The sequence below is a fragment of the Notamacropus eugenii genome, chromosome 6 (assembly GCF_028372415.1).
Source record: "Notamacropus eugenii isolate mMacEug1 chromosome 6, mMacEug1.pri_v2, whole genome shotgun sequence".
In the NCBI taxonomy this organism is placed as follows: Eukaryota; Metazoa; Chordata; class Mammalia; order Diprotodontia; family Macropodidae; genus Notamacropus; species Notamacropus eugenii.
Window position 1 is genome coordinate 228,115,132 of NC_092877.1, and position 18,390 is coordinate 228,133,521.

Here is an 18,390-nt window from a genome sequence, read left to right on the forward strand (position 1 = left end):
TCTTTGTGCCCCAGAGGCCCTGAATAACAGGGCCACTCAGGCATGGCTGAAGAGTCAATGGGGTAGAGCTCATGTGACCCACAATTGGCAAGCCTGCCAACAACTGCTCTCTGTGCCTCAAAACCACAGCCTGGAACTTTCTTCAGATACTATAAGGCATTGATCATCCTGTGTATTAGGGAGGTTTTTCTGGATTTTTCTGCCTACATATTTCTCCCCTTATATCACTTCATTTTTCTAGTTGTGTTATTTTATACGAAAGTAAATTATTTATCCTTCTTTTATGACTGTACCTTTTAAGCATATGTAGATATTTGTTAGGCCTTCTGTTAATTACTTGGCCAACTTATCTATCCCCAGCTTCCCACTTCCAGCTCCAGAAATATCCTCTCTTGTCATCTCTTTGTCTGTCATCTCTTTAATCTGGGAATCTCAATTTCTAATGCTCTGCTTGTGTAACTCTTGTTTGTGACATGGCATTTGGAGTGTTTACCTTTTGAAATAAGAAGGCAAAGAGGATCCTCATAGCACTCCTGAGACAGTACAGCTGTTGAAATGGAAGAGTTCAGGTCAGGAAGTGGGAGTCTATACTCAAAGGTACTCATTCTAGGTAAATAACTATTACTTCCATTTATAGTACCACCCCCAAAGAAAGAAATACAGGAATTATTATCCTCATTTTGTAAAATGAAGTAACTGAATTTCAGAAAAGATGAGACCTGACCATGGTAATACAGATAGAAAGTGGTGAACTCCCCATTTTCTGATCTCAAGACCGAGTCTCTTTCCATTATAACACTGCCTCTCTAGTTATGGGAATGCTTTGTGGAGTTCAGAAGATTGTGTTTAGAAGACAGAGACAGAACTCTTGCCATTTTGTGAACATTTTAATTTAGCCCTTGGGATAGTCTATAAAGCAAAACCATTTGAAGGTCAGTTGTGTCACCATGGTGACAAGGAAATGAGTCATCCTTGTAGAGACCCTCAAAATCCTTCCTTCTGGCTTTATGTTGATATAGGAGCTTTTGTAATTATATCTTTGAGAGGGCAATAAGAACAGTACCAATGTTCACCATGAACAATGAAAATAATAGCATTTTATTTTCTTATATCATTTTTTTCCTCAGGGAGATTGAAGGATATCTCTGTCTCAAATATCCTTCCACTCTTAATACAAGGTAGAGGATAGATGCTATTTTACATCTGATTGATTGAGAATCTGAGAAGCAGATTGGTTCAGTTACTTGTTCAAAATCACACAGCAAGGCAGCAGTAGAATCAAGGATAAACAAAATTCTAAACTGAATGATCAAAATAGATGATTGTGAGCACATAGAGAAAATAAGAGGTGATCATTAAGAATCAGGATAGATTCACTAAGAACAATTCATTCCAAGTTATCCTTATTTCCTTTTTTATTTTTTGTAGTTTCCAGATTGGTAGATCAGGAGAATGCCAAAAACATAATGCATCTTGATTTTTAGCAAGGCATTGACAATCTTTCATGATATCTTTGCGGATATGTTGAAGAAAGATTCTTGGCTGGTTGAATAAGACTCAGAGGATATTGGTTAGTTCAAAGATATCAGTCTGAAGGGAGGTCTCTTATGGTGTACTGAAGTGCTCTTTACTTGATCATATCACATGCAACTTTTTAATCAGTAATTTGTAGACATAGAATTTGTGCTGCTTATTTAAGCTGCACATAGTGAAAAGCAAGATTGGATGTGGTGGTGGTGGTGGTGGTACCTAAAACTTTGAAGACAAAATTCAAAGTTCTCAACTAGCGAAATGCTGGTTGAAACCACCAAAATGAAATTTATTTGTGTACTTCTATGAATCCATGATCTTATCAATGTGGGTGTTCCTTTCCCTTGTGCAGATTGCAACTCATCTACACCTCACCCTGTGTGATTATCTCACAAATATAAATAATCCTTAGAAGATCTAACTGGGGATCTTTTTAATATTCCAGGGCATTAAGGCAACATTCAGACTTTATTTCCTCCTCCTCAGAAAATGACTGTCTCCTTTTCTTTTCTGGTCATACTTGTCCTGAATGATGGCTTTTATACTAATTCTCTCATACAAATCATTGCTTACTCACAACTCACCATGAATTTTTCCATTGCCTTTTGAGTCATCTGGATTTTCATTGTTCTGTGTTGATGATGCTATTCACTGGAAGTGAATATGGCTTTTTTGGCAGAGACCAGTCTGGACTCTAAAAGTGATATACCATTTACAACCCCAAAGGTCCATTCCAACTCTGAAATTTTGGAAACAATTTGAAAGGCTGAGTCAATGATAGATACTTTTATCTCTCTTTTTCCAGTTTAGTTCTAGACTCAGTTCATTATCCATCTGAAGTGGTCATCCAAGGTATATGTATGGATGAAATAACTCAATGAACTACCTTTCCAACTGGATGGATATTGTAATTTGGGCAAATTGTGCTTTTCATCCAATTTGATATTCTAGCCCAGGGGTTAAACCATTCTCCTACAAATGGTTATGGATTTCATTAGGTTTTTGATGCAATTGTTATTGTGTTTGTCCTTAGTTCCTGAAGACGACCATGGCATCAAGATGATGACATAACTTGCAGTTGACTTTGATTTGAGTGAGGGCTGGTTACAATTAGTACAATTGTCATTGGTGAATGATGGCATTTGGAATTAAATTTCTTAAGGAAAAATATAAAGTCCTGCACCTGGGTTCAAAGAAATCAATTATACAGTATCCCATATGTGGAGGTAACTTGGCTTAAATGCAGTTGATGTGAAAAAAAAAGACCTAAAGATTTTATTTGACTGAAAATTCAATACTAATCAGTAATGTGACCTGGCTGTCAAATAAGCTGAAGCAATTTCTCATAGCATTTATAGAAATATAATATCCAGAACAAGGGATGTAATAGCCTTATTTTAAACTGTCAGACTACACCTAGAATATTATGTTCAGTTCTAAGCATTAGTTTTAAAATGGATGAAAAGTACCGAGATGCTGAATGGTCTGGAAAACATCATATGGAGAATGTTGGTAGGAACTAGGATAATGAGGTAACACAAAGGGAAACCTTAAGGGAGACATAATAGCTGATATCACCTTTTGGAAAGACTATTCTGTGGAAAAAGGTTAGACCATGCAGTTCCAGAGTCAGAATTAGGACTAATTTGGAGTCTATCTTAGGAAACACTTTCTAACAATTAGAGAGGTGTTTACAAATGGAATGTGTGAGGGAGTGAGGTTTCCGTTTCAGGCAATACCCCCAATAGAAGCTGGGTGATTAGATCATGTCAAGGATGTCAAAGAGATCCCAGCATAGTTCAGTTGTTGTCTGACTCTTCATGACCTCATTTGGGGGTTTCTTGGCAAAGATGCTAGAGAGGTTTGCTTCTCCAACTTACTTTAAAGATGAGGAAACTGAGGCAGAGTTTAATGACTTGCATTACACAGGGTCACATAGCTAGTAAGTGCCTGAAGCCAGACTAGATCTCAAGAAGATGAGTCTTCCTGATTCCAGGCCTGTAGTCTATCCACTGTACTACCTAGCTGCCCTGCATAGGATGGGTAGTTAAAACTATTTAACCTTCCAGACCATTTACATTCCATATTCACATTCACATCCTCATTTTTTACATAATGAAACATTTCTTTCTTATTTTCTGGGTAGGGACTGAACCTTTCATTTTATTTGTATGAGGAATTCCAAGGTTATTACTCCCTTGGCCAATGCAAGCCAGCACATTCTCTGCAACTTGTAGTGTTGGAGAATTGCCTAGAACACCATGAGATTAGGTAACCAGAAGGTTTCAGGGGTGGGGCTTGAATCCAAATCTTCTGGTCTTCAAGGCCAGCTCTCTACCCATTATGTCTTGTTGCCTCTCTTTGTTTTCAGATGAATGTTAAATGTGGGTCACTGCTATTATCAACTAAATCTGAAAGAAGAGAAACCCCCAAATTGACCAGTTCATGGTCTCTTTTCCACAGAAATCCTGCTCTGGTCAGATGATAAAATGTATTCATTAACTAATAGGATTTTAAGAGGTGGAAGGTACCTTAAAGATCCTCTTGTCTGGCTCCTTCATTTTGTGGATGAGGATGTCCTGAGGTCTAGAGTGAAGAAATGACTTGTTCAAGATTGCACAGTTCATGAGTTTATGATAGAACTAAAACTGTAGCCAGAGCCCAGTTTTTTTGACTCCCAGGCCAGTGAAAGTCCTTCCCATGCTACCCCACATTGCTAAAGTGTTGCACGGTGTTATAAAGCATTTCTTTAAGAGGGAAGAACATCTTTACTGGAAGCTGAACATACTGAGCTGGGGCTTTCTACCCACCCATGATTTTGAAACCTTTGGAATAGGCTTTTGGTCCCAGTTACTTTTATCTTCTTCAGCACCTTGAAAATCTTGCTGAGGGCCAACACTTGCCTATGTTCACCTATGTCCTGACTTAGAGAGTTTTAGAAACCAAGAGACAGGTGTGTGGACATATTTTTACTATGCCTCTTCTTAAAATGCTGTTGACTCATTTCAGTTGGGTCTGACTCTTGGTGACCCCATTTGGGGTTTTCTTGGCAAAGATACTGAAGTGATTTGCCATTTCCTTCTCCAGCTCATTTTATAAATGAGGAATGGAGGCAAATAGGCTTAAGTGACTTGTCCAGGGTCACACAGCTAATAAATGTTTGAGGCCAGGATTTGAACTCAGATTCTCCAGGCTGCCCTGAAACAGTTGTACTTTGGGCTTTAATACAAGAAACTAAGGAAAATTACCATCCTCCTCTTCATCTTTTTTTTCACCCACACCAAACAAGTTTCTGCCTTCTTTGTAGCTGTTACTTCTTGTTGATATAGGTGCTTTGATGACCTTCTTAATAAGTATTTGTTGAATTGAATCAAATCATTTCAAGCTCTCTACACACTTGGCAGTCTTCTACAAAGAGAAATTGGCATTGTAGTCATAAAACACTAATCAGGTGTTCACAGTATTCTGCTGTATCCTTCCTGACTCACTGATGGGGAAGCAGTGACCAAAACTTCTTGTCAACACAATTCATTTGGCACTTGGCATATGATACTTCATGTTGTTATTTATGTTTTTGTGCATGAGTACTGGCTCCCCAACTGAATGTCGATCCCTTGAAGGCAGAAATCATGTTTTTGTATTATATTTTTCCTTCCTATCAAGGATATAACATAGTTCAAAGAATGTGTGCACTATGGGTGAGGTTGGGGGGGGAAATGGGGGACAAAGATATGCTTAATAAATATTTGATCATGGCCAATATGATATCTTTGAGAGTCTTAGAAAAAACAAATAAGCAAAAGGCAAGTATTACATCCAGGAAAATGTCAGTGAATTTAGTCCTAAAGTCCCCTAAATTCCCCCATTTCTCTTTTAGCCTTTCTCTTAGCTGGATAATAGGATGTATTGGAAAATATGACTTTCAAATCAGAAGACTTGGTTTGTAGTTTCTAACCAGATAGCTGTGCAACCTTAAGAAAGGCAAACCCCTTTCTGGACTTTATTTTCCATATCTGTAAAATTAAGAGTTAGATCAGAGGTGTCAAAAACAGTTGGTAACTCCTCTGAATGCCTGCCAAACCAGATGGTTAAAATGGAATTAGGAAACATTTAGAAAAATAATAACAATACAATAGAACATAGATAAAGCTAATGAGTAGTTTTAATATGGCACCTACAGGGATCATCATATACCCACTCTGTTTGAGTTTGACATCACTGGACTAGATGACCAAGACGCTTCCTTACAACACTAAAATTCTATGGTCTACTCGAGTTTAAATAATGAGCAGCTATTATCTATTTTTTCATCTGTCCAGGTCAGAAAAATGTTCAGCTATTTTTAGAGCATAGAATAGTAGCTACAGAAGGGATTTCAGAGGTCATCTAATACAATATTTATGTATCTATTTATCTACCTTCTTAGGACTTTCAGGAGGATCATATGAGATAATCACTTGAGAAAATAGCTCATCAAGTAAGACCGGTATTTAACCCAGTTCATGGGACAAAGTAGGTGCTTAAAAATGCTTTTTCCTTTATCTATCCATCCATCCATCCATCCATCTGATAGATGAGCATACCAACAGAATGTAAGCTTCTTGAGAACAGGTATGGTTCTATTTTTGTCTTTAATATCCCAGTTCCTAATACAGTGACTGGAGCTTAAGATGCACTTAAAAAGATACTTGTTGAATAATTGGTTGATCTTGATGTCTAGCCTACTGCACTTTCCACTGCTTAAGAAAGTTGAGTCTTTGTGACTTGTATTTCTGGTGGCATTGGGAGGGGGTATCACCTCTGGCCTTAGAGAGCACATATGTATTGACATAGAAGCACATTAGGTAGGAAAAGTTATCTGGTCCTAAGTAGTTATAAATTGCTATTCAGAAGCAGATATCCTATGACACAAAGCTGGGGCATGTTCTTATCTCCAGCTAATAATGTAATTTGTGAATATCATTTCAGTGGTTTCCTCTGCCCTGCGCAATGAAGCTCAACTCTTAAACCTGGAATTCCATGCCCTTTCTCAATCTGGCAGCAACTTTCATTTTTAAGCTTCATTTCACCTAGTTCCATTCTCATGGTCTACATTGTAGCTAGAGTGTATAACTCTCCATTTCCTGTTCTAGCCCAGTTCTTTTCCATCTCTGCTCATTTGTATTTACTCCATTCATTGAACCTGGAATATATACTTTAATTTCCCCAACCCCCAATTCCCAATTTCTTAAAACTCCCTCCCATCTCCCAGGGTCCAAATCAGGTACTGCCTTTCTTCATGCCAATCCCAGTCCACCCAACTAGAAATGGTTTCTTTCTCATCAGATTTTTGATGGTACTTTGTGGGAAGCTTTACATTTTCATATTCTGCCTAGTATGGTTAAATTAATGTCATGTCTCATGTAAGACTAAAAGCAGATGTGTTCCCAAGACATCGTCTAACTTTTTGTATTTCCAGAGCCTCACACAGTGCCTGGCACATAGTAAGTGCTTCATAAATACTTGTTAATGGAAGCAAAGGGACTTTTTTTCTCACAAAAAGGACAGCATTACTAATTCAACTTATGGCTCCATTTATGAATCTGATATCATAATTTCACACTGAACTCCCAAACCCTTTGGCTTTTATTCTTGAAAGATAACAGATCAGGAAAAGAACAAGATTAGGGGATGACTTCAATATTATTTGTGGGATTAACCACGTAGCTTGATATAGTAAAAAGAGCACTGCATTTGGAATCAGGAGGTTTTGCCATTAACTAGGCTGAGTGAGTAATTTAACCTTTCTGGGCTTCAGTTGTCTGCTGGCAAAATGAAGGTGTTAGATTAGATGGACCCTGAGGTCTTTTCCAGCTCTAATTCTATGATCTTGTTTCTTCATAGAAAGTGGAATCTAATCTACAGAAGAGTTAAGGCCTTCAACCTGAATCTGAGCTAGAAAAGACCCTCAAGTCTAATTTCCTCATTTTACAACTGAAAACACTGAGGTCCAGAAAAGTTGTGACTTTTTCAAGGTTACCTAGAGCATTAGAGAAGCCACTTCTCATTTCCCTTTGTGCAGCACTCTAAGGGAGATATTACAGCAGGAGCTGATGGAGAAATAGGCAAGGAAATCTTTGCCCCTGATTGAATAGTAAATAGTGTTGTTTCAGCCAAAGTGAGACCAAAGAGAAGTTTCAGGACCTACTGGTTATTCCACTTTTGAAAGGAAGGGAGGGAGGGAGGAAGGGGGAAAGAAATGGAGGAAGGGAGGGAGAAAGGAATAAAGTTCTTTTGACTTATTTTCCTGTTGGCTGCTGGAGCCTATTTCACACACAAAAAGATGGCTAAATGGTTCAGGGCCGTGGGACTGCGAGTAAGAACGGATCATAAAGGCGGAAAGGATTTTAGAAACAATCTAACCTAAGAGGTGGAAAGGATTTTAGAAACAATCTAACCTAAGAGGTGGAAAGGATTTTAGAAACAATGTAACTTAATTCCCTCTTTTTACAGATTCAGGACCCAGGATCACACAGGTAGGAAATCCCCAAGCTGGGATTCCAACCAAGGTGCTATGATGCCATATCCAGCACCTCCTTTCTTCCCCAGAAACTCCTGAGCGTGGGTTAAATTAGGAATGGGATGACATAGGAGCCAAATCAGAGTATTAGCGGGCAGTGTGGTGCAGAGGACAGACATGAGGCTTGGCGTCAGAAGTTCTGGCGTCCCTGGCTACTGAGACCAAGGGAAGTTACTGAAAGATCTTTGTATGAGGGGGGAAGGAATACCATATTTGCGTTACCACCTGGCAGAGCCGCCCAGGGTAAAGCGTTTTGGACTTTGCTAAGAGCTCTACACGCAAGAGCTCACTATTCTTTCTTGGTTCCCTGGTTCCCACGCCCGTGGGGTGGACTCGTTCGCCTGGGTTCGGGGCTCGGAGACGAAGGAATCCAGCCACGTCCCTTGTCATTTGTCGGTAGCTGGGGTGCCTGCGGGGCTCAATGCTCCCAAGCCGTGGTCATGGACTTTCCAGCACTCCAGTCCCCTGGAGAGCCCTCCTCCATTCCTCCTCTGTCCGGGCTGGGAAGTCCGTGGGCCGTGGGAGCACCCACTGGCTCCTCTCCCCATTGTTTCCAGCTGCCTCCCCTCCCCCGCTCTGCCTCCAGGACTCGTTCGGAGGGGCCGGGGAAGGACTATTGATTTCCACCGGGAGGGCTTCTTTTAGCCCGAGTAGTGACAGCGTGACAGCGGAGGAGCAGGAGGGGAAAGGTGAGGACGCGAGGGAGTTCTGAGAGGGGGCCCTCCCCCTGGCCGGCTTCGGTTACCGTCCCTTGGGTACTCCGGCCAGGGGAGGACTGGGGACTGGATGCCCAACCCTCGCGGCCAGCCCCAGTTCCTGGTGCCCCAGACCGCGGAGATCGCTCCCCGCCACCCCACTTCCTGGCCCTCCCCCCGCCCCGGCCTTGGGGGAGGGGTAGGCTGACCCCGCCGCCGCCGCGTCGCCCCTTCCCCGCCCTCTCCGTCCGCTCCCGCAGCCCAATCAGCGTCGGCGGCGGCCGCGAGGACTCCTCCCCTCCCAGGAGCCCGCCCCCGCCCCCGCCCGAGGCCCCGGAAGGTGCGGAGCTCTCGCGGCTGCGGACTCGGGTTTGCCGGGGCCGGCTGTCTGTCGGAGGCCGCCTCCTTCTCCCGGAAACACCGGGCGGGGAGGGGGGATCCCACACCCCGGGGCCGGCCGGGGGGAGGGGGAGGAGGAGGGGGCGGAGGCTGGGGCGGGGGCGGGGGCTGCTGCTGCTGCCCTGGGCGGGGCGGACACGGCTCCTGGCTGGGTGTGCGTGGGGAGTCGCCGAGCGTCCCGCGGCCGCCCCGGAGAGTCCGGAAGGAGCCGCCGCCGCCGCCGCCGCCGCCGCTGCCTCTGCCTCTGCCTGCCCGGGAGGAGGAGGAAGAAGAGGAGGAGGCGCTGCCGCTCGGCCGTCGTGCATGGAGACTGCGCGGCCCACCACCAGCCGCTGATCCCCGAGCCCCCGGCGCCCCGGCCGGGACGAGCGTGGGGGTGCCGGGCCGGGCAGGCCGCCGCTGCCGCCCGCCCGTCCTGCTCCTCGTCCGATCCGCCCGCCGCCGCCGCCGTCGCCGCGGGGAAGGGGCCCGGCCCGGTCGGTCCGGAGCGGCGGCGCAGCCATGGCTCACTCGCCCGTGCAGCCGGGCCTGCCCGGGATGCAGGTGAGAGCGGCGGGGAGCGGGCGTGCGAGAGTGTGGTAGAGGGAATCGTGCGGGAAGGAGCGGGCGTGAGTGCGTGCCTGAGTTTGTGGCAGTGCCAGGGTGCGATGGTGTGACTGTGTGAGTTTGTGGGAATGTGAGGAACTTCTCCCGGTAAACAGAACCCCCCAAGCCGCCAGCTCCGCTCACCCTTCCGGGAGGGGGTGCGCCGGCGAGGCTGCCTCCGCCCCCCGGGCCCGGGGAGGGCGAGGTCTCGGGGGCTCCGTGCACCCGGACACGCCGCCTGCTCTAGGAAGGAGGGAGGAGGAAGTGGAGGAGAAGAGGGTCCTGCAGACCTTCCCCGCCGCGGGCGGGGGAGCTGTGGGCGTGAACGTGGCCCTGGCCGGGTGGAGAGGCCGCCCCGGCCTCCAGGGAGGGACTCTGCCCCGCCGAGGCTTTCCTCCTCTTCCCTCTAAGCTCCCGGCTCCGGGGAGGAGTGATGCCCCCCTTTACTGTGGGTCTCGAGGTGTTCTAGGCCGAAGGGGGGAAATGAGGGTAGAGGTTGGAGAAGCCCCCTTGGGGCAGCCCCTGGGCAGAGGGCGGAGGGGGAGGGAGAAAGCGGAGCCGAGCAGGTCCGGACTGGTGCGGCGGGCCGGGCCAGGAGCCCGGGAAGGCGGGGTGCCGGGGGGCGGGGGGTGCTTTTTAAAACCAGCTTTGCAGGCAGAGCTTTTCCAGTATCCAACTTGGAGGAGCTTGTTGTGGAGCCACGGGGGGAGGGAAGCCCAAGGGGACCCTCTGGGACAAATCCGCTTCCACAAGACCCCGGAGAGGAGAGAGGAGGCAGGAGGCGATCCCTGCCGTGGATACAATGTTACTCGCCTCCCCTCCTCGCCTCGGACGCCCCTCAGCAGATTCCAGGACACCATATTTTTTTTTTTTAGTTTGACTTCCTGTTTTCATGGGGTATCGCTTAGCTACCCCTCCGAACTTTATGTCGATACTTTCCAGCATCGTGACCAAAAAGTACGTTTTTTGGAGCAGTTTTTGTCTGGTTGTGAACATTTTTTTGGCCTTTTGACATACAGTGTTTTCCAAAATCTTACTGCAGTTTCAAACTGTACCAAGACTTTTGGGACGCCCTTTATAGTGTCCTCATACCTTTATAAGTTGATGCTATTTTAAATAGCTTCAGAATTATTAGGATATAAAATCTACATCACCGCTCTCCACATATAGACACAAAATATCTTTGTTTTTTTACTATATCAAAGTAATATGTACATGGTGTAATTTTTTCTTAAAATTAACCAACATGGCTTTACAGGTTTACGTAAATAATCTTGGTGACCAGTCTTTTGGGATTCATCCCTGTTCTAAGCAATTTGATGACTTCTGGTCAATAATCTTTCATCTGGCTAGAGAACAACCCCCATGGCACTCTGTACCTTTCTTAGGGGCTTAACATTTTTTCCCTTATGCTTTAGGTTATTTGTGTAATGAACTTAATCTTATTACGTTGTGAGTTTGCTATGGGAAGGCCTAGGCCTTAGGTCAGGAGGATGTCAACTTGTTATAAAAAATATTTTGACAACAATTTTAATATAATTTATTTCCTTTGTAATTCTATGCTGTTGGATTCTTTTTTTTTTCATTTAAAAACATTTTTCTGACAAGGCTTCTTTAGGTTTCACCGGACTGCCAAATGGCAAAAAAAAAAACCAAAACAAAACTCCTCTTGGTAGAAGAAAGAGACCTGATTTTGCGAATGGTAAATCTGAGTTTAAACTTTAATTTTGATACTTAATAGCTGAGTAAGTCATTTAAATTCTTTGGGTCTCAGTTTCTTTATCTGTCAAATCAGAATAAAAATGATGTTTGCTATTTATTTCTCTTGGTACTTGTGAGAAAAACACTTTGAGAACATTAAGGTGTATAACTGTCACTTCTGTCACCATTTCTAAGAACTGTGCCTTGCGTATTAAGGTGCACAGTAAATTTTTGTTGAATTGAGTAAATGGCATTCTTCAAAGTTTTTTTTTAAAGGAAATTAAAAGCCTCATCTCATGAGAGATGCTTTCGTTTTAGGAATTTCAGATTTTTATAAACTTGTACGTGCAATTGAGGATGGCAGCTGCATTTTCAGTTATGTTTTAGCTATGTGCTCTTAGAAATATTAAAGTGAAGGTGGTGATAGTGGATGTTGTGAAATGGGCTTTGAAACTCATGATTCAATGAAATAAAGTAATTATGCTGTTGCAACTAAATAAATAATTAAAAGTGGCTTTTAAAAAATGTTGGTAAAACTCTGTAGTAAAAAAAGAAATCAGTCTCTTGTATATTTGATTTAATTTTGAAAGGTGGCATTGAATGTTACCTAACCAGTGAAACAAGAATGGCATCTTGTAATAAAATTGATCAAGAGGCATTTCGTGTTGACTGGTTTCTCTGTGGCAGTGTCAGAAACCAGACCATCTCCGAACCAATTTTCTCAGATACTTAGGAATTAGATAAGTGGTAAAAGTGGCCCATTTATGTATTAAGTGCTAGATACTAGGGTTTTGTTTGCACAAAGTGGATTGTAATAGGAAATAACTTCTTAGAGACTTGTATACATTGGGGCTTCTAAGTCAGTATAAAATTGTGGGAATCATTTGGGTATCCAGTATCAGCAACTGCTTAAGAGGGATACATTGGTTAAGTATTTTTTTAAAGTGGAAAAAAAAATTTCTTGCCTTGTGTCTTAAGAGCAAACAAGTATACTTTTCTTGGTAACTGTATAGTGAAAAAATTTGTTTTGGGCTTTTGGAAAAAAAAGACTTGAAAAAAATGTCTTGACAGGAAAGTTATCCCAATTTTGCCATGTTCCTAGTGAGTTTAGGGTTGCCAGTGTGATATGAAGGCATCATCTGTGTGCCTTAGAATTTGTTGATACTTCTTACTCTATTTTGGGAAGAAAATAGTAAAATGTTTTCTCTTCATAGTTGGCCCCTTTAGTTTCCCACCATCAACTTTTTCCCCCAATTGAATCAACAACTCCTTAGAAGCTTCATTAAGGAGAGCTAATTTTTTTTTAATAGTCTGGGGAAGTAGATGGTTAAATTAAAGGAGTAGCTGGCAACTTGCCATTACCCAGGCTAGTCTACAATCCTCTATACTACCTATGAGGACTCTCTTCTTCCCCCCCATCTCTATCCTCTGACTAGACTTTGGGTGTAAGGTTTTGGTATAAACTATAGGTAAAAGGAAGAGGAGTAGGTTATTCTTATATTAATTCATTTTGGTCCAGAATTACCCATGGTCTAAACCTGAAATTTGAAAAGTGTGCAATACTAAACACTCCAATTTATTTGCAACATATCTCTATGCAATATTTCTTTTAAAAATGCAATTAAAATACTAAGTGTCTACTGTGATCATTGTACTGTGGGATACAATGATAGGGCAAAAGGGACATAACTTTCTTTTAGATTGTAAACTCTTTGAGGGTTAGAGCCAAATACACAAAGAACTAAGTGTAGCTATACTAAACTATATCACAGCTATGAGCTGTACTTTATTACCGTTATATAGGCTGTGATAAATGCATTGGAGAGGTCAGAAGATTCTGGTAATTGCTACTTTCTGAGGAAATCAGTAAGATTTTTTTGAAGGAAGTGGCATCTGAGCTAGATCTTAGGGAGAAAAGAAAGGCAGACATATGCAAATGAACCACTGTAGGAATAGGGGATAGATGCAGGTTCTATTCCGTTAAGCCAGCCCCTTTGTTAACTACAAAGGTTGTAGAATTCAAGAATGCTATTGGAGAACAGCCAGTAATCCAGTTTGGCCGGAACATAGAGTGCGTTAAGGTCAATAATGTGAAATAAGTGTAGGGTAGTGGAAAGAGTCCCGACATTGGAAGCAGAGAAACCTGTGTTACTTGGACATTAAGGAGCTTTGTAGCCATGAAAAAAATCACTTAGCCTCTCTCAGCTTCAGTTTTCTCATTGTAAAGTGGAGTGATAGTCATATTTCCTACTTAACAAGCTTGTTAGTATCCAGTGAGCGACTGTAGAGAAAGCATTATAAACCTTAAATCTCTCTATAAATGGAAGCTGTCATTATTAAATAATGCTAAAGAGTTAGGTTGCATGTTAGTGTAAGGAGTTTGAGTATGTTTAACGAGGAGACATGAAAGTCTTTGAATCAGGGGAGTGGGGAGGATGATTCTGACCTTGGAATTTTGAAGATGATTTTGACAGCAGAAGATGGGATTTGGAGAGGGGAGATTTCCCTACTGGGAGACAGAACAGTTGAAAGGCTGCTCCATTAGTCCAGGTGAGAAGTATCGAGTACCTTAATCATGGTGGTGTTCAGAGTGACTAGGAAGTGGATGTAAAAAAAAAGTTCCAGAAGTAGAATCAGATAAAACTTAGCAATTTAGTTCAACCGTATTTATTTAGTACCTACTGTGATACAAAGACAAAAATGAAGCAGTTTCTACCCTTAAAGAACTTAGGTTCTATGACAGTACAACATGTGCATGGTTAAGTAAGTACCCCCAAAATGAAGTAGTACAGAGCAGTTACACGAGATTGAAAACACTAATATTTGGGGGCTGAATGGGTGGAGGGAGGACCAGGAAAATCCTTGAATGGGAAGTGGCACCCGAATTATGCTTTTTAGGAAGCTAGGGATTCTAAGAGATGCAGTCCAGTCCAGATATGGAGGACAGACAGAGTTAGAAAGTTGCAGAGGTCCAGGAGGGACTATAGAGGGGAAACAGGTCAGTTGGAGTGGAATGGAGAGTAAGAGAAGGCAGATAACATGGAAGAAGAGTGGAAAGTTGGATTAAAAACTGTATTGTGGAATATTTTAAATTCTCAAATGAGGGTTTTGTATTTTATCCTAAAACAGGGGTTCTTAACCTTTTTTTTTGTCATGGCCATCTTAGGCAGTTTGGTGAAGCTTACAGACCCCTTCACAGAGTAATGTTTTAAAATGCATAATATAAAATACTTAGGAGTACAAAGGACACCAAAAATTAGTGAAAAAAAGGTGTAAGCTTTTTTCCCATTCAAATGAACAGATTCCCCTGGAATCTATGTATGGACCCTGGGTTGAAAACCCTCATACTACAGACAAAGAAGGTTGATACATGAAGATTCTTGTGTGGAGGAGTAATGTGTTGAGATTTGTGTTTCAGGGGTGTCATTCAGCAAGCATTAAGTATCTGCTATGTGCCAGACTCTGTCCTAGGCAGTGGTGGTATGAATACAAAAGTAAGACAGTCCTTGCTTTCAGGAAGTTTACATTCTGTTAGGAGGATATGGAAATGAAGCCAGAGAACTCCGGGAACTCCACCTGGGTGATAGGGTAGATTGTTAGTAGCAAGCATAAGTCTAGAGGAGGAAGATGATAAAATCTAGTTTTGGGCTAATTAAGTTAACTTGAGAGCTGTGGTATAATTGGAAGTAACAGATTTGGAGGCACAGGGTCTAGGTTTGCATCCAAACTGCCAGTTACCACCTATGTAATCTTGAGCAAAGCAGAATTGAAGTAGCTCAGAAGAAATGAGAGGTGTGCAGCTTGAGAGAATCAACTAAAAATATTCACATGGACTATTTGTGCCCTCCCTGTGGTAGAGCATTGGTCTAATCAGCTCCAGTCGGATACACTGTAACTTGACTCTAACCTAGTGATTTCATTTTGGTCTTTGAGAATGAAGGACAATAACCAGCCAACCATGTAATCTTGGACAAGTCACTTCACTTCCTTTGTCTTCTTTTTCATCATCTGTGAAATGAGAAGTTTGGACTAGGTTCCTTTCAGTTCTAAATCCAAAAGTGCCTGGAGAACATAGAGGAGATGCCCAGTAGGCAGGTAGAGATGCTTAACTGGAACTAAGGGGAAAAGTTTCAGGTTGAGGTAAAGATTTGGAAGTTTTCTGGGTATAGTTACTATTGAAAGCAACAATGGCGATAGCCTAGGGTAGATGTCAGGGATGGGAGATAGCATAAGAACCAGTGATAGGAGACTGAAAAGGATAGTTAAGAGCAGAGTCATGGAAACCAGAAGAATAAAGATTATCAAGGAAGGGGGTGATCAACAAGGTCAATGCAGCAGAAAAGTTAAGGAGGACTAAGGCCTTTGGATTTGTCAGTTCAAAAATAAGTAATTAGTGAAGTTGCAAAGATGGTTTCACAGGAGTGGTGAGGAGGTCAGATTGCATGGGACTGAGGAGTAGATTCCCCAGGAGGATAATGGCATTACAAATATAGGACTAAAAATAGGTATCCTTAAGGTGCCAGTAGATTTGGAGATGTGGGAAAGAAAGGGTCAATGGAAGTTATGTTTAAATTTTGTTTTTTTGGATCTTCTGTTGATTTGCTGTTCATCCAGGTCTTTTTTGCTACTTCTTTCCCTCTCACCCCTATGTATTTTAGATGTTTCATTGTTTTTATTATGGGTGTAGTGGGGAGAAAATTGGACTGAGAATTAGATTGGGTGTCTGGGTCTCCGTATCTTTAATAGGGAGATTGGACTAGATCAGAGGTACTTAACCTTTTCTTGTTTCATGGACTCCTTTGGCAGTCTGGTGAAATCTACAAACCCCCTCTCAGGATGTTTTTAAATGCATAAAATAAAACACATAGGATTAAAGAGGAAGCCAGATATTTTAAAATATAGTTATCTTAATATTTTAAGAAACAGAGTTCGAGGGACCTTGGTTTAGAACCACTGGACTAGATGATTTCTAAACTGTGACTTTGGTGTAAGTCCCTTAACCTCACAGACCTCCAATTTCCCTAATTTATTAAATAAAGAAACATGAATAGAATTGGCGATTTCATTGGCATTGCAAATCTTAGGTGAGGGGACACTCTACCAATTAAGTTCAGCACTTTCTTTGCAAGTTATGGTCTTAGAAAGCTGGTTAGGATGCTGAGAGGCTAAGTGACTTCCCTAGAGTTGTATAGTGAGTTTGCTTTGGAGACTGAACTTGAATGGTTTCCAGGCTAGCTACTATATAGTGCTGCCTCTACATCAGGAATAATGCTTATAGTACTGAATTTGTCCGGTTGTTGTAAGGAGGTGCTTTGCAAACCTTAAGCTGCTGTATAAATATGAATTCTTAATATGATTAAAATTGCAAGTAAGGTTGGTCAAGAAATGAAAACAAATGAAATTGACACGAGTTGAGTTTTTCTTCAGTGCTTGCAATGCAATGAAAAGTTTTTTAATGGAAGATTACTAGAAACATCTCAAGAATTGGTAGGAACCCTAGAAAACAGAAGAATTTGTTCTCATTTGGGAGTTACATATGTAAAATTGAATTTTCCATGTTCTCCCTGACCCTCTAGAACTGTATGTAGAAAGTTAATATGACAGGCTTTGAAGTTGTTTCTGAGTAAAAATTGACACTTGATAGAAAATGACCCTTAGTTTTGTTTAGGGTGCTAAGGTTGGTTTCTAACTGGCTTCCTAAAGTTACTTTGTGATGATCTGTGAATAGCAGCTAATGATGTGAAGCTGCTGTATCAAGAGCAGGTATTGTTTTGATACTGGGCCTCGGGTTGGAGCAGCCTTGCCTTCAATATGGCAAGTATTTATTACTGTCTATTCAAGTTCTGTATTGGACATTGGGGCAGTGAGAAAAGAAGAATCCAAAAGAGGACAACATGTTAATGACTCTCTTCTTCCTCATACTTGGGGGGAAAATACTATTTCACCTATTTATTTCAGGTATTCTTTGAAGGCAGGCTAAAGTTCCAGGGGAGAGATGAAGTTTTCTGAAAGATATCATTCTTCATTTAGAAAGTTTCTCCAGCACTAGAGTTCTGTGCTTGATAAGCCTGCCAGTGCCTTTTTATCTACAAGGAGCAGACCATTCCTGACTTTTCTTTTTTTTAATTTTTTAAAAATTTTTAAAATTTATTTATTTTTAGTTTTCAACATTCATTTCCACAAGATTTTGAGTTCCACATTTTCTCCTCATCTCTTCCCTCCCCTCACCCCAAGACACTATGCATTCAGATTATCCCTTCCCCCAATCTGTCCTCCCTTCTATCACACCCCTCCCTTCCTTTATTCCCATCTCCTCTATTTTCTTGTAGGACAAGATAGATTTCTGTACCCCACTACCTGTACTTCTTATTTCCCAGTTGTATGTAAAAATGATTTTTAACATTTGTTTTTAAAACTTTGAGCTCCAACTTCTCTCTCTTACTCCCTCCCCACTCATCCCCACTGGGAAGGCAAGCAATTCAGTATAGGTTATACATGTGTAGTTATGCAAAAGACTTCCATAAAAGTCATGTTGTGAAACACTAACTATATTTCCCTCCATCCTATCCTGCCCCCCATTTATTCTATTCTTTTTTTTGACCTTGTCTCTCCCCTAAAAGTGTTTACTTCTAATTACCCTCTCCTCTCATTTGCCCTCCCTTCTATCATCACCCTACACCCCACTTATCCCCTTCTCCCCTGCTTTTCTGTAGTATAAGACAGATTTTCATACCAAATTGAATGTGCATGTTATTCTCTCCTTAAGCCAAATGTGAAGAGAGTAAGCTTCAGTTTTTCCTTCTCACCTCCCTCCTTTTCTGCTCTGTTGAAAAAATTTTTTCTTGCCACTTTTATGAAAGATGATTTGCCCCATTCTATTTTTCTCCTTTTCTGTTCCCAGTATATTCCTCTCTCACCCCT

General features: G+C 42.0%; 1 protein-coding gene across 2 annotated transcripts in view; it reads left to right on the plus strand.

Moving 5' to 3' along the window:
* The first annotated feature begins 9,520 nt into the window (after positions 1-9,520).
* The window catches only part of STK24 (serine/threonine kinase 24), a 135,974-nt gene continuing 127,104 nt past the window's right edge, over positions 9,521-18,390 (plus strand). Inside the window, exon 1 of one of the 2 annotated variants that reach the window (XM_072622075.1) lies at positions 9,521-9,726. In XM_072622075.1, coding sequence (XP_072478176.1) covers positions 9,685-9,726 — 42 coding nt within the window. In that variant the 5' untranslated portion in view covers positions 9,521-9,684. Of the gene's footprint in view, positions 9,727-11,371; positions 11,471-18,390 lie in introns of those variants that run through there. The other variant, XM_072622074.1, reaches the window with a different exon arrangement.